Raw genomic sequence first — 13,481 nt, 5'->3', positions numbered from 1 at the left:
CCTGTTACACGGGTCAGATTGCTCTGTACAAACACGCTGTCCACACTGTTGCTTACCGTTTGTTGGGCTTCGTGATCTGCAAACTGGGTTGGCAGTTGCTCTACTTCCCCTCTGGTCATTGATAAAAATGTTGAATAGTACAGAGTCTCGTGGAATGAGTTATGAGTTTGAATCCAGTTAACGTGCTCCTGAGTGAGGTTTTCTGCGACATTTTGGTTTAGAAACAATCCTTTATCAAGTCAAACACCGTATTAAGAAAAAAAAAAAAGAAAAAAGGCCATACTACGAAAGCTTGGAAGTTTGTAGTGGTAAGTAAATGATACCCTAGATATTAAATGATTAGCACCCTATCCCATCAGGGTGTTTTCTCTGTCTCTCTTGTTTGAAAGTCCTTGTTAGTCATGAAGACACGGGCGGTGGAAGCTGCAGCATCTTCTGCATTGAGGTATGTTAAGAAATGGCTGAGTGAAAATTGGGTGAGCGAGGCCAATGCTAATACTCTTTGGTACAGTTGCTGGAAGTGTTGAAGAACTCAACAGCATCCCTCGTGTGCTGGAACAGATTTATAGCTGGCGTTGGTAGCAGCAGAAGGAATCTGAAAGACATTAAATTGTTCTTGTTTGGTGCCAAAGTATGCAAAGCATAGCGAAGCAGGGACCTGCCTCTGGCTTCCACTCCTTTTTGTACAAGCTGTTTATCTCTGAACTGTAGAACATGTTTTTAATTGGGCAGCTCTAACTAGGTATTCATATGCACATTTTCCTGTTTTAAAACTCTTGACCTATGAGTAGTCTTGAATGTGTTCAGGCGGGTGTTTTTTCAGTGTTTTTGGACTTAAGAGGTAAAATTTTGCCATCAGAATTAACTTCTACTTTGGTAAACAAAAGGTGCCATCAACTTCTCAACGTGTAATTACAAGGTGGTGCTTTCAAAAGTTGCCAATTTAAATTTGTATCCAAATCTTAAGTGATTGCTTTTGTTGTATTGACTTGAGAGGATTTTCGTCTTAAGTACTCTCAAAATAATTGATGTGTGTATTTGCGCAAAATGAGGTTTCACTGCAGCTTTCACAAGATGTTGACTGTAAATATTAAGCTATTTTGGAGGGTGTGAAGATGTGCAGTGTCTGTACTTACCCGCTTGTATTGCTTATTTACAGGGAAGGGGATGGGAAACTGATTTATAAGGTGCGGAATGCTAGGAAAATGCTGGCTGTTGTTTGTGAGTGCTTTACCTCTGTGTTGCTAGGAAAGGCTAACTGAATATTTTTGCGTCTTTACAGTCAGTACAGGGAACAACAGGAAAAAGGATGATTTTGTTCTGGGAAGCATTAACAAAGGCTTTCTAGGTACCAGTACAAAGTTGCTTTTGTATAGCTTTTTATAGTTTTGAGAAACCACGTGGCCTTTAAAATTATCCAAGAAAGCTTCCAGTGCGAGCAGGGTTGGATGGAGTCATCTTCTAGGTGTGTGTTGGTCTTAAAAATGTGTCTTCTGGGTGGTGCATAATGAATGTTCAAGAAACACTCCTAAGCTACGCTTTCCTGGAGTTGTTTTTGAATTCTCTGGATGGATTTCTAAACATCAACACTGTTGTCTGCACCAGTTCTGTTTTGGAGATCTTCCATCGTATAGAGTCATCAGGTCCTGCTTGGCTTAAAAGGGCAGCATAAATTACTGCCTGAGATTTGTAGTCAGTGTACCTAGGATCTTGTATGGATCTTGCAGAGAAATTATAAACCCGTTAGGTTTTGATTGTGTGTAATAACCACTTGATCAGTTATGGTGAGCTGGATCTGGTTTTAACACTTTCCCTTTCCCACCTGTGTTGGCTGAAGTTTACTGGTGAGGTTAGCAGATGATGTAGTTGATAGAGCCCCACAAATAAACAAAATGAGAGGTAGTACTAGCAGACCTTGTCACTTGTATCTGTTATATTTGATCCTTGCCTGGAGTCGGTTTTTCTCCTCCTGTCTCTGCCCGTGTGTAACCCTATAGCTGTGCTCGGTGGTATGTATCGCCTTCAGGCGGTGTGAGGAGAGGTGGGTCAGTCCAGCTTGGGGCTGCGCAAAACTGGCAGGTTTGGTAACAGCTGACCAAGCCGGAAAGACTTTTAAAAAGAGAACTAGATGCAAAATGCAACACAAAATTAGATGATTGTTGACTGTGGTTTGCTGAAATTCCTAGTCTTTGGGTTGGCAAGAGTCTTGTGCTCTGTCAGGTCCTTGCAGAGTGATTCCTATGTCTGTCTCTCTTGGCCACAGCACTGGTGCTGGACTAGCAACGTTCGTGCAGGTGTCCTGGGTGTGGAGTGCTTGCAAGAGTTGCGCTAGGAGCCATCTTTGGGAAGAGCCGATGGACGTTAAGGTGCCTTGTCCTCCTAAAGGTCTCATAACTGCTCGATCTCCTCCTTTTAAAAAAAAGAAAATTTTAAATTTAATAGGGTATTTGCTTCTGGTATCACTGAGTCTTTTTTTTTTTCCTTGATCCATGAAGGTGCCATATGCGTGCAGGCAGCAAGGATTTTGGAGAGGTGGCATTTGCTCACTTGTGTTCAGATACCGCTTCAGTTTCCTGCGCTCAACTGTTGAGACCTTGCATTTGTGCTGACCCCTCCTGGGACGGCTGCAGGAAATGTCAGCTGTGCTTCCCAGCTGTGGGAGCAGAGACAGGAGGGCACTGGAAAATATTCCGTGATTTGTAGCTAACGCAGTCTGCCGTGGCTTTATTTACACTAGAAAATGGCCTTTTCTGTGGATACTTATTTCTCTTTTTAGATATTCCTAGTGTCTCAGTTGCTGGTTTACAGCCTAATGCCTTCAGAGCTTTCCGGAATGGGGAGTGGGCTTGGTTAAATGTTTTAAAGTGGCACTTGTGGGTAAGAATCCTGAATTTTATGGCTTGACTTAATATTTTGGGGAGTTTTAGGTTTATTGATTTAATTGATGGAGAAGTAGAATATGCACAAGTGGTGTTGATTTGCTTTAGTGTTTTAAAATTCTATTTTCTAAAGTAAATGCAATATAAGGGGTTTTTTGAGTCTTTTCCTGATATTCTATCAGTGTAAAACTAATTTTTGAGTATCTAAGGAGCACACTGTGCTCTTTTCAAGTGCAGTTAAGCAATCATGATCATGCTGTGCTCTTTTTCAGTGCATTTAAGAAATAATGACGGTGAGTATAGTGAGGCTTTTCTGCAAAATTGCTTTCTTTAGGTTGTTATCTGCACGGTCATGGGAACGTGTGTTTCTGTGCACCTTCCTAAGCTGGCCCTGAAGTTCAGTATGGACACAAATAGATTGTTTCTGCTTTGACATCTCAGCAACTGCGTTCTGCATGTTCCCTCCTCAGTCATCACTGGTTTTAGTGCTCCTAGGCATAGGCGTGGGGTTTTATGCTGGAATCTTTTCTTATTTTACTCCGTTCATGCTGTTTAAGGTGTCGTCCCTGTGACTTGTGGAGCAGGCAGCGTTTTCCCCAGGTATTCTTATTCTAGGCTCTTTGTGTCCGACTTCTGTTGGTTTTTGTAACTTACATCATCTTCTTTCATATTAATAACAACGTTCGTGCAACTGAGCTCTCATGTTGAGCAGTAACTGAAAGGACAGCTGAATGAAGATGTTCTGAAAGAAAACCATTGCTTTCACGTCTCCGTTATACCACTCCTTTGTTGTAGTTTTCTCCTGTCTCCGCCTGAGAGCCGTGTTTCAAGGTTTGGCCTAGCTACTGAAATGTAGGCTGCCACATTTACTTTCCTTTTGAAATAATACGTGGATCACTTAGGGCTTAAAAGAAACCACTAGTTCCTGTCAGGAATGTGCACTGTATGGAATGTATTCTGCATGCTGACATCTTAATATCCTCTGTGCTTGGACAGATTGGAAAGAGCAGTCCAGTAATTAATATCCAGGGAGGTCTAATAGCCTTGAAGCAGTTGAAGTGACTCATCATTCTTTCCTCCCTGTTGATGATGCTGTAGGTGACAGAAAATGCAACGCTCAGAAGCTGTTTTTGGATACACCCTTTTGGGGAAGCGAGAGGGAGGGAGAGAGCATATGTTTCTTCTGCCTTGTAGTTGTGAAGATGCTTTGAAAAGAAGGGTGTTGTCCCCCCATCCGTCCGTCCCCAGTAATATCTGTGTGTCCTTAGATGCTTTGTGAGGCATCTTCATGACAAGGTGCCTTGTGTAGGGGAGAGAACTAGTTCTGTGATACTAAACTTACTCTGATACATGGGCTTAAATCAACAATTCATTTCACTTGCATGGAGTCATTTATTGGCAACAGTTCTTGCCACTAAAGATTTTGGGATGCAAGTGTGATTAAGTTCTTACATTTTTTTTTTTAAATTATACTGACTGGGTCTCACTCCTACAATGTTTGGGACCTTACAAGTAAGAAAGAAACAGCAGTACTCTTTCCCCTTAGCTATTTAACTTGACTTGTTTCAGAAAATGCAGTGACTCTGCTATGTCTAATCTTGGACAAAATGGCATTTGTTGGGCCAGAGCTCTGAAGTATTTACAATCCAAATAAGGGAGAATAAGGGTCTAAAATCCTGCATGGAGGCAGCTTTTGTTAGCTGATTTTTCAAATGCCATATTCATAACTCAGTGGTTAAGTGCGTGAGGGCTCCAAGATGTAAGGTTTGGCGAAGAGCTTCGTGCAAAGATCAAACAATGGGAAAGTGGAGGAGAGAGGAGAGGACATGTGACTGTGAGTAACCAAAATGGGTAGTTCGCCAAAGTTCAGATGATCTTACACAAAAAATTACAGGACACAAACATATTGGCTCCTGGAGATGAATGCAACAAGGAGACTAAATGGCGTGCGTGGTGTATAATAAGGAATGTTTAGATGTTGAAGGCTTGTCCTTGCTTCTCATCTAAGTAGTAAATCTATTGAATTTCAGTATGCTTGTAGAGAAGCACCTAGTGTCGGAGCACTTGCTGTAGCACGAAGTAAGAGCAATAAATGATGCTTAAGTGCAAGCCTCTCATCTTACTTGCTCTGCTATTTTAGGATGGAGGTAGCATCTGTAAGAAAGTGATATAAGCAGTGCAACACATCTTGTTTTACAAAGCAGAAGTGAGAGAGCCTGATACAGGCAGCTTTAAAATGGAGGGGCAGAGGATAAGAGGGAGAAGGGCACTGCATTCAGCCCTGAAATCCTTGTCCATGGGAGTAGGTGGAAACTTTGTCATTAGCTAGCAGGGCCAGGATTTTACTGTATCTCTATAATAGTCACACAGGGAAGAAGGTTTGGGAATAGGTTTTGAATAGTGCTGGTTTTAATGCAGCTGTTATTTTATGGCCTGGTATCCATTTTGTAGGGATTGAATTCTTTTCACTTAAAGGTTTCCTCTGAAGAGGGAAGCATCCCTCAAGTCTGCAGAAGACACAGATCAAAATCATATTAAAATGTGGTCTGTGCTTATGGTTCATGTTTGCCAGAAATGTAGTTTATTCTCAACAGATTCAACATTTAGGGTTTAATTAATTGTTAGATTTAAATGTTAAAGTATTTTGTCTTCCTCTGATTCATTGTCTTAAGATACAGCAAAACAGAAATGTTACATGGATCCATTCAATGTGCCAGGTTGAAAGATTGGAAAAGAAGGAAAACAGATGGAATTATCCCCAACTTGTTCCTTAGCCAGCTCCAGGGATGAGGAAGCAAAGGGACAGACTGTGCTGCTTCCAGCCCCACAGAGTCCCGGCTCCAAAAGGCCTGTGATCACCACGATGGCAGACAACATCGCTTTAACAAGCTGTTTGTCATGGCCCTAGAAGTGAGAACCACTTTTCTCCTTGCTAATTAGGCACTGTCGGGCTGAACACGCTCATAAATTTGACCTCAGTATGACTGTTGGATTATTATCTTCCTGCTTTTTTCCAGGGTGAGTTACTTTATGGTGGAAGGAAACTGTTTCCTTTATAATTGGTTTTAAGTATTGATAAATAAAGAACAGTCTCTGTGATGAGCATTGATTTAAGTTCAGTTTGGACACTTTGGTATTCTGATGCCTTAAATTACCAAGCCTGTAGCAGTCAGCTTCCTAACAGAGCGAGCAGTTTGTCAGCATCCCGCCAGGCTCGTTCCCGTGTGCTCGGGTGCCATTTGCATGCCCAGGAGTTCAAGGTGATGGGAACCACCCTGTCTGTTTTGAAAGCTCTAGTATTAGCATTGCGGTTATTTGTAAAAACAAGCAACCCTCCCCACTCCCATTACCAGTAACAGTAAACCCAAAGTAGATACCAGTAACAATAAACCCAAAGTAGATACCAGTAACAATAAACCCAAAGTAGATACCAGTAACAATAAACCCAAAGTAGATACCAGTAACAATAAACCCAAAGTAGATAATAAGCCCCACAATATATAAAGTGGATAATAGTGGGATGACTAGAACTTAGTGATATAAATGGCTTTATCTGCTTTCTGACGTCTTTGTGTTTGTCTGTGACATGGTGAGCATTCAGTCTTTTGCATAGTTTCTGGGAGGAGACATTGTTTTTAAGCACAGAAAAATCACACCGTAAAGCCTCAAACCAGCAAGGCGTGCTTTCAAACTGGAATTGACCCTTGCCTTTGTAAAAACAATTTTAAATGTCTTGGCAGGCAGTGTGCTGAAGGAGATGGTGAGTAGGCAGAAATATTTTGCCAGCTCCAGGTAATTTAGTTGGCGTATTCTGAGCAGGCAGCAAATCACGTTGTGAAATTAGGCAGGGGGAAGTATGTCTTTGTTTTTGCTGAGAGTGTTTCAGGTGTTTATCTAAATGTTATGTGGATTTAATTTTTTATGTATGAAGTTTTAAGTGTTTTTGCTAGCATTCAGCAGTCAACAGTGCAAATTCATGAACAGCATGTGCACTCTTGACTGCTTTTGTTCTCTTGGGCACTGCTTTTTGGGAGGCTGGGCCGTGTCTGCCATTGAGGCAGGTTTTATGTTGTCTTCTCCCTGCTGGGCTCCCTGCCTTCACAGCACACACATGTACAGTCTGTACATCTACACTGTGCCTGTCTCCAAGAATTACTAGCCTTTTTAAGCAGCTCAATGACTGCATGTACATGGTAAGTTTGCCTTCAGCTTGTTCCTTGAAGGCTGTCCAAAAAAAATGGATGGGAGCGGATTGCTGCCTGCAGATTAAGCCCCAAATTTGCTCTGGAGAGGCCGTGGGAAAAAAGACTACTGGGAGCAGAGTGTGGCCTGGGTGAATTATCGCTGTGGACAGCAGATGATGTATAGGCTGGCAGTTGGGGCACCAGCATCAAAGCATGTTCTCTTGGCAACAGGTTTTTGTCAAGATGGTCTCTTGCAGATTTGCATCACTGGGTACGAACACTCGTTCCAGAGGATTTTTGGAGGCTGGTGCCTGGCTTGTAAAATTCCAACAGGCAGTCCGTTACAACTATAATTTGCTCTTTCGCATGCTGGCTTTCATGAAAATTCTTGCAGAAGGAAAAGTTGGTGTTGGTAGAAAGGAGGAGGGTGACAACATGTTTCTCTTGGCAGTGGTGGTAGGTGTTCCTGCTCAAAGTAATTGCGGAGCTGGGATGCAAATAAAAACTGCCAGGTGTTTGGTGTTTGCTGGGCAGCCAGAAGGATTTCAGTGCACTGTGGGGCCTGGGAGAGGACGAGGGGGTGACAGCCGAGGCCGTAGCACCTCCTGGGGTTTTACAGGGCTGTGACGCTGAGCACTGCGCAGGGAATGTAGGAGAGACGGCTGAAACTACCCTCTTCAGTGGCTTTTGTGCTGATCTCAGCTGCAGGCATCTCTCCTGTTTGATTTTGTGTTTGCACCTAGAAAGTCAGATTTTTTCCTTTCCAGGTCTGTGCTAGCGATGGTGGATGTTAGTGCTGCACCATGGACCTATTGAATAGCCAAAAATGGTTCACCATGTTTGCAGTTTCAGGAATTTGAGGTTTCAGAAACCTCTGAAATTACAACAGAGATTTCCCCCTCCCCCCCTCCCCCCTGAAATGGCCATTCACACTGATGGTGTTCCAGCACCAACGGTTATTCTGGAGGACAGAGACTGCCACTTGCCTTCCTAGCTCACAAGCCCTGTATGCTTAATGTCTTGGCAAAAGCATAGAAAGATTGAATTTTGCCATAGCAGATGCTGTAGGAGGGTTGCTGGGCTCTAGTCTCTACTCCAGTGGCTGTCGTTGGTGCGTTGCGCTGTGCTTACGAGGCACGGCTGGATAGGGGAGAGGTTGCCCTGTTCAGAAATCAGCAATCTGGAGGTGTGTATGGTGTACGTTGGTGGAAGCTGGGCACAGTACACCATAATGACAATCCTATTTAATTTTCCCATCTACTTTAATTATTATATGTTGCCAGTATGTGGGACTAAAGATGTTTCATAGGGTTGCTCTGAGAGTGTAAGGAAGCGAGGTGCTTGGGTTTATCATTCTTTGTAGTGTGTTCTTTGCTGTGTGAGTATCTGCAGACTTTATTAGTGCACTTCCCTGTGTATCTCTTGGTCCGTCTCTCCTTCCTCAGATGTGTTCCTCAGCCCTGTAATTTTTTGTGTAGCAGTTTTAGGTACTGTGCTCACAAATGCTTTAAGCTGGTATGTTAGGAATAAGCAGTTCTGTGTGTGCATCCCGGCATTCTTTGTGCCACCATATGTGCTTGTGTGGCTGCATGGTCAGCTGGCTTGGGGGACTGCTCGGGGTTGAAACTAACGGCTTTTTTGCGTGTTGGAGGATCACTTCCACTAATGGTTCACTGTGCAGCTGCCTAGATTCAAGGAAAGGGCTGCTTCAGACCATGAACAAGTACGGTGGGCACAGGGAGAGGTTTCATTTGGTACCACTGAGGGTTTTTGTTGACTTAAGGTGTGTGAAATTACATGTATGCCTCAAACAATTTGGATTTCCTGCTGCAAGGAAAGCCTTACTCTTCTTTAAAAGACAAAAGACAACAAAACAACCCCTTTGTAGTGGTGGTGGGGTCAATTCCTTCTGCTTCTTGTCCTGTGTGGTTTTGAGGCCAGCACTGGTGCTTATGGTCAGCGTTTTCATAGACTTTATAAAGAAAAAAACGAAAGTATTGTTGTCATAAATGTTTGATGTTTTGCCAACTTCCATGGTTTATGATTATCATCAGATTGGCTTAGTTTTTAGAATAATTTTTTTTGTTCTTATAGCCTTTATACTGAATTAAGCCTGTGTTTTATAAGTTTGTTTGTTCTGCTAGCAAAATTATATAAAATATAGTACTGTGTACAAACCTGAATCTTGAAACTAGACTGTTGGAAATGTGTTTTCTGCCGTAGAGCTAACGGTCATCTTCTTTTACAGGGCAATCACTTTGATCAATATGAAGAAGGGCACCTGGAGATAGAGCAAGCGTCTCTAGACAAGCCTATAGAATCGGTAAGATACATACTTATCAGCATCATCAACCCACCAAGAATTAGGCTGTGATCGGATGGTACTTGATGTGAATGCAGTCAAATTTGATAGGAGTGGGCATCTCTGTCAGTACAGGGTTAATTTTTTGTGGTAAATTGCATGCTGAGATTAAGTGGGTCTGGGATTTAATCTTTAAGTAGTTCTCCTAAAACTATAGGCAACTTTAAATTTTAGTTCAATGTGATATTTCAGAAATTATTTAAAACAATACATTCATTCATAGCTATTTATTTTGTTAAGTTTTTATACTTTTGGTTGAAGAATCAGTTTAATTCATATGCGAACCTGATGGAATAGTGTAGTAGAATGTATTTTGGTCCTTTTTTAGTTTATATTTTTGCGAAACTACTGGTGTGTTCAAGAAAAGTTTTAGAATGACATCTGGCATTACGGAAACATGGACGCATTACAGTATTAGTATCGCAGTCCTTCCCCATGAATCTGAAACTGCGCTGTGAATTTCTTTAAAGTATTGCTTTACTTTGCATTAGGTGTGGAGAGTACAGCCATAAGATGGGGAAAACTTAAGTTTTGTTTAGTTTTACCTTTTTAAGCTTGTTGGAGCTTTTAAATTTTTCTCTTTTGCAAAGCATCTTCTGCTAGTCTTAGGCACAATAGCTTGTTCAGCCTAAACTGGACCTAAGTTTGGCACTTAGATTTAGCGAAGTTTCATTTGCAGTTTCAGTACAAGAACAAGAAAACTTGTAGTGAATAATCGAGGGTCACTTAGTGGTGTTCTGATTAAGACTAGATTTTTGTTAAGAACGTGCTTCTCAAGTATTTCTTTTCCCTATTAATAATTTAAGTTCTCTGTCAAAGTTTCTTCACATTAGTCTGCACTTAGAAGAAACTTAGTCTTAGCAAAGGATCAATATATATTTTTCATTCATGTGTAGGTTGGTGTTGTGTGTGTTTGTGTGCGTGTTAGATGTTTACAAAAAATTTACACAACTTGGGGTGTTCGACATTTTTCTTCCGCAGCAGTTGGCCCATATTAGCTAAGCAGCCATGATCTGGTTTGTATTGCACGGTCTGCCTTTTTTAATTTCTTCTCTAGGGTTTCCTTTCCCCCTTCTTATTTCTGTTCTTCTGGTCCAGTGAACACTGCATATAGTACCTACTGTCTTAATGTGCTGGCATGATGCTAGATTTAGGCATGGCAGTAATTGATGACGCATGAGATAATGCTGCAGAGATGGGAATTTGTATTCAATGTTCTCCTGAATACTTCAAACTTACGTTGTGTTATGGGATTTTAATTAAAATGACAAGCTTGTTTCCTTATGTAAATATAATGAGAAAGACTGGTAGCCTACTCCGTGCCACGCTGGAAATCAGCATTTCAAAATAATTCGAATACTACTTACAGACTAGACTGGTTATCTGATTTCTAAAAGTGTTTTCCCAAACAGAAGAATAGAAGTGGTCACAGATTACATCTCTTTGGTGTTCTGAAGGGAGTGATGCCTACAGAAGTATGTAAAATGTGAACAAGTGCACTGGACCTAGCAACATGGGTGCACAGACCCACAGTGCAGCTTGGATCATCTGCAGATGTAATACTTCGTTGCAGTTTGATTAATGTTGAACTGCAACAGAAACATTAAATTCAATTACAGCTTTAATATTTTATTTATTTATATATAACCATCCAAATATCAGGACATTATTAATCTTTACAACTTTTTGGTAGGTGTTAATATGTACAGTTCAGCCTTATGGTTAAATTTGAAAACAGTTTGATGGAGAGGACAAGAGAATGGCTTACCTCTTTGGGAGGAGGAAGAGTTAAAACCGCCAATTGTTCTTACAATTATTCTTTAAAACCCAGTTTGCTTCACTCTTCTTTTGTCTGTAATAAGAACAACAAGCATTTGAGGTGTAAGACCCTTAGCTTGGGACATTAAACTCTTGGAAGGAGGCACAGAACTGAGTAAATGTATGTTCTGCATCATCCCATCAGCTGCGGTCTGTGTTGGAGCACACTTGAGCTGGCTTCATGTGCTAGTCCCAGAATGTAAAAGCTACAGCTGCTGCATGGGGTGTTTTTTTGGTCTCATGAACAAGCCTGGTGTCAGAAACAAACTGGTCACTTTTAAGGTTAATCTTCATATCATCTTCATTAGGTACATTGTTGATTCTTAAAAGAAAATCTGTAGCTGGGAAGCATAAATAATTTTTTCAAGTTTCCTGACACCTGTGAAAATGATTTTGCTTCCACACTATGTGCTGGTTTTGTTTCCACACCTGTGTGCTTTTTAAATTGGCAAATTACACACATTAAAAGAAGGAATGGTTTTCTTGTCAGAGTTTAGTCATGTACCTCTCCTGCAAGATTTTTCACTAGGAAAGAGGTGTTCTGCCTTCTTGTATTTTATGCTGGTTGCTCACCTGGAAGTGGGTAACATCCTTGAACTGAAATTGAGAGGATATATAACTTCCAAATACCACACATCTGAATATTTGCAATATTAACATTTATTCACAAATTGTTTTATAATCCTTAACCAGTTCTCTGTTAGCAATTCAAGTGACCTTTAAAAAGGAATCTGCTCAGAGTAATGAGTAAGAGCCTATGCTTCACATTATGGAAATAGTTTGGATGACAAATGTCTTTGTGTGAGGAAGGGTGTTTGTAACAACAGCAGGTCAAAGCGCTTTCCAGTTAAAAGTTTAAAGTTTGGTTATTCTACAGACTGAAGAGTGGATTAAGTATATTCTCTTAAATATGCTGCTTGCAGCTTCTCACATCTTAGTAATGTGAAAACGCTCTAAAGACTAAAGGTAGCTTGCATTTGGAAATCCCAGGGGGCAGAGGGTTTCGCTTGAAGTATATGTTTGACAATCACCGCTGAAGTGAGATCCATCTCTGCAGCATTATCTGTTGAGAGGTGCTGACTGTACTGCTACAGCATGCAACTCAAAGGTGGCTGGAAAAATAGGTTTGGGAGTCTACAGATCATTACAATGTTGAAACGTGTCCTCAATTAGCGTACTAGTATTTTTGTTCCTGTGGAAATCCTGCTTTGTACAGCTTGTTTAGGCCAAAGATGTCTGGACTGAAACATGCGACTATAACCGAAGTACATTTATGGAGAACAGAGCTGCCACGAGCTAGTGGATGTACGTAGCCTAAACGAGAAGCCAGCTATTTTCCATTACTAAATTGAAGAAAATATTTCATATCAATGGACTCTTCATAGCTGCAAATACTGATATTCCCCACCCCCACGTAACACTTCTTTTTTTGTTGCTCTGGTTTGAAAGATGCTGCACTTACACTGGCTGCTCACGTCAGTGGAACCACTGGTGTCTGCTGTCCTTGAAAAATCAGAGCACTTAACCCTTTTTTAAATTCAAGAAGCTGCATGCATTTGTTTTAAAATATTTTAAGTGCACTGAGTTCAGTTACTCGAATGGGAAGTCACAAAGTATTGCAGCTTTAATAGAATCCAGATTTTCTTCATGTTAATTCCTTATTTCTACTTGTTTACTGAATCTTGTTGCTGTGAATTTATGGTTTTCTTTGTCCCAGCAGTACAGATTGAGTAGGGGATAGCAATATACCCTTAGAGCCTACACGAGACAGCAGCCCTTTCCCCATGCAGGCAGTATGCAGAGTGTCAGGGAGTCGAACCAAGCTGTCGCTGTTGCAGGTTGGAGGCGAGACTGCGTATCACCCACTTATTCTGGAGCTTGTTAGTTTGTCCTTGTCATAACTAACAAATGTCCTTTTCCCCCCCTCTCTCTAATTCTGCTCAGTTACACAAGGAGGTCCTTGAACTACACAAGGTTTCAGGCTTCAGTTGGTAGTTGTTTGACGATCACAGGCTCTTGTAGACGACTGTGCGAGCTGAAGCTGGGTTTTGTCGCACCATATATCTGTACAGATCTGTGGACTCCACTAGTTCCAAAGTGTAATTTGATGAGGCTGCTGATTTGACATTTAGCAGTAGCCATATGTGGACAGCGCTATAAATAATGTGCTTCTTGAAGCTGAATGGTGTAGCATTACTATTTGGCTTTTCTCTCTAGTCTTCATTGTGTCATCTGTAG

At 41.3% G+C, this 13,481-nt stretch overlaps 1 protein-coding gene across 6 annotated transcripts in view; it reads left to right on the top strand.

Annotated features, from left to right (window-relative positions):
* Positions 1 to 13,481, top strand: part of GPATCH8 (G-patch domain containing 8) — a 58,184-nt gene that overhangs the window by 6,887 nt on the left and 37,816 nt on the right. For 5 of the 6 annotated variants that reach the window (XR_012046051.1, XM_072885527.1, XM_072885528.1 and 2 more), the window contains exon 2: positions 9,312 to 9,386. Coding sequence is in view for 1 of the 6 variants with exons in the window: in XM_072885527.1 (XP_072741628.1) it covers positions 9,312 to 9,386 (75 nt within the window). In the remaining 5 variants the exon portion in view is untranslated. Of the gene's footprint in view, positions 1 to 9,311; positions 9,387 to 13,481 lie in introns of those variants that run through there. The other variant, XM_072885531.1, reaches the window with a different exon arrangement.

This window comes from Ciconia boyciana, chromosome 22, assembly GCF_034638445.1.
Source record: "Ciconia boyciana chromosome 22, ASM3463844v1, whole genome shotgun sequence".
Classification (NCBI taxonomy): domain Eukaryota; kingdom Metazoa; phylum Chordata; class Aves; order Ciconiiformes; family Ciconiidae; genus Ciconia; species Ciconia boyciana.
This window is presented reverse-complemented; position numbering and strand designations above follow the sequence as displayed.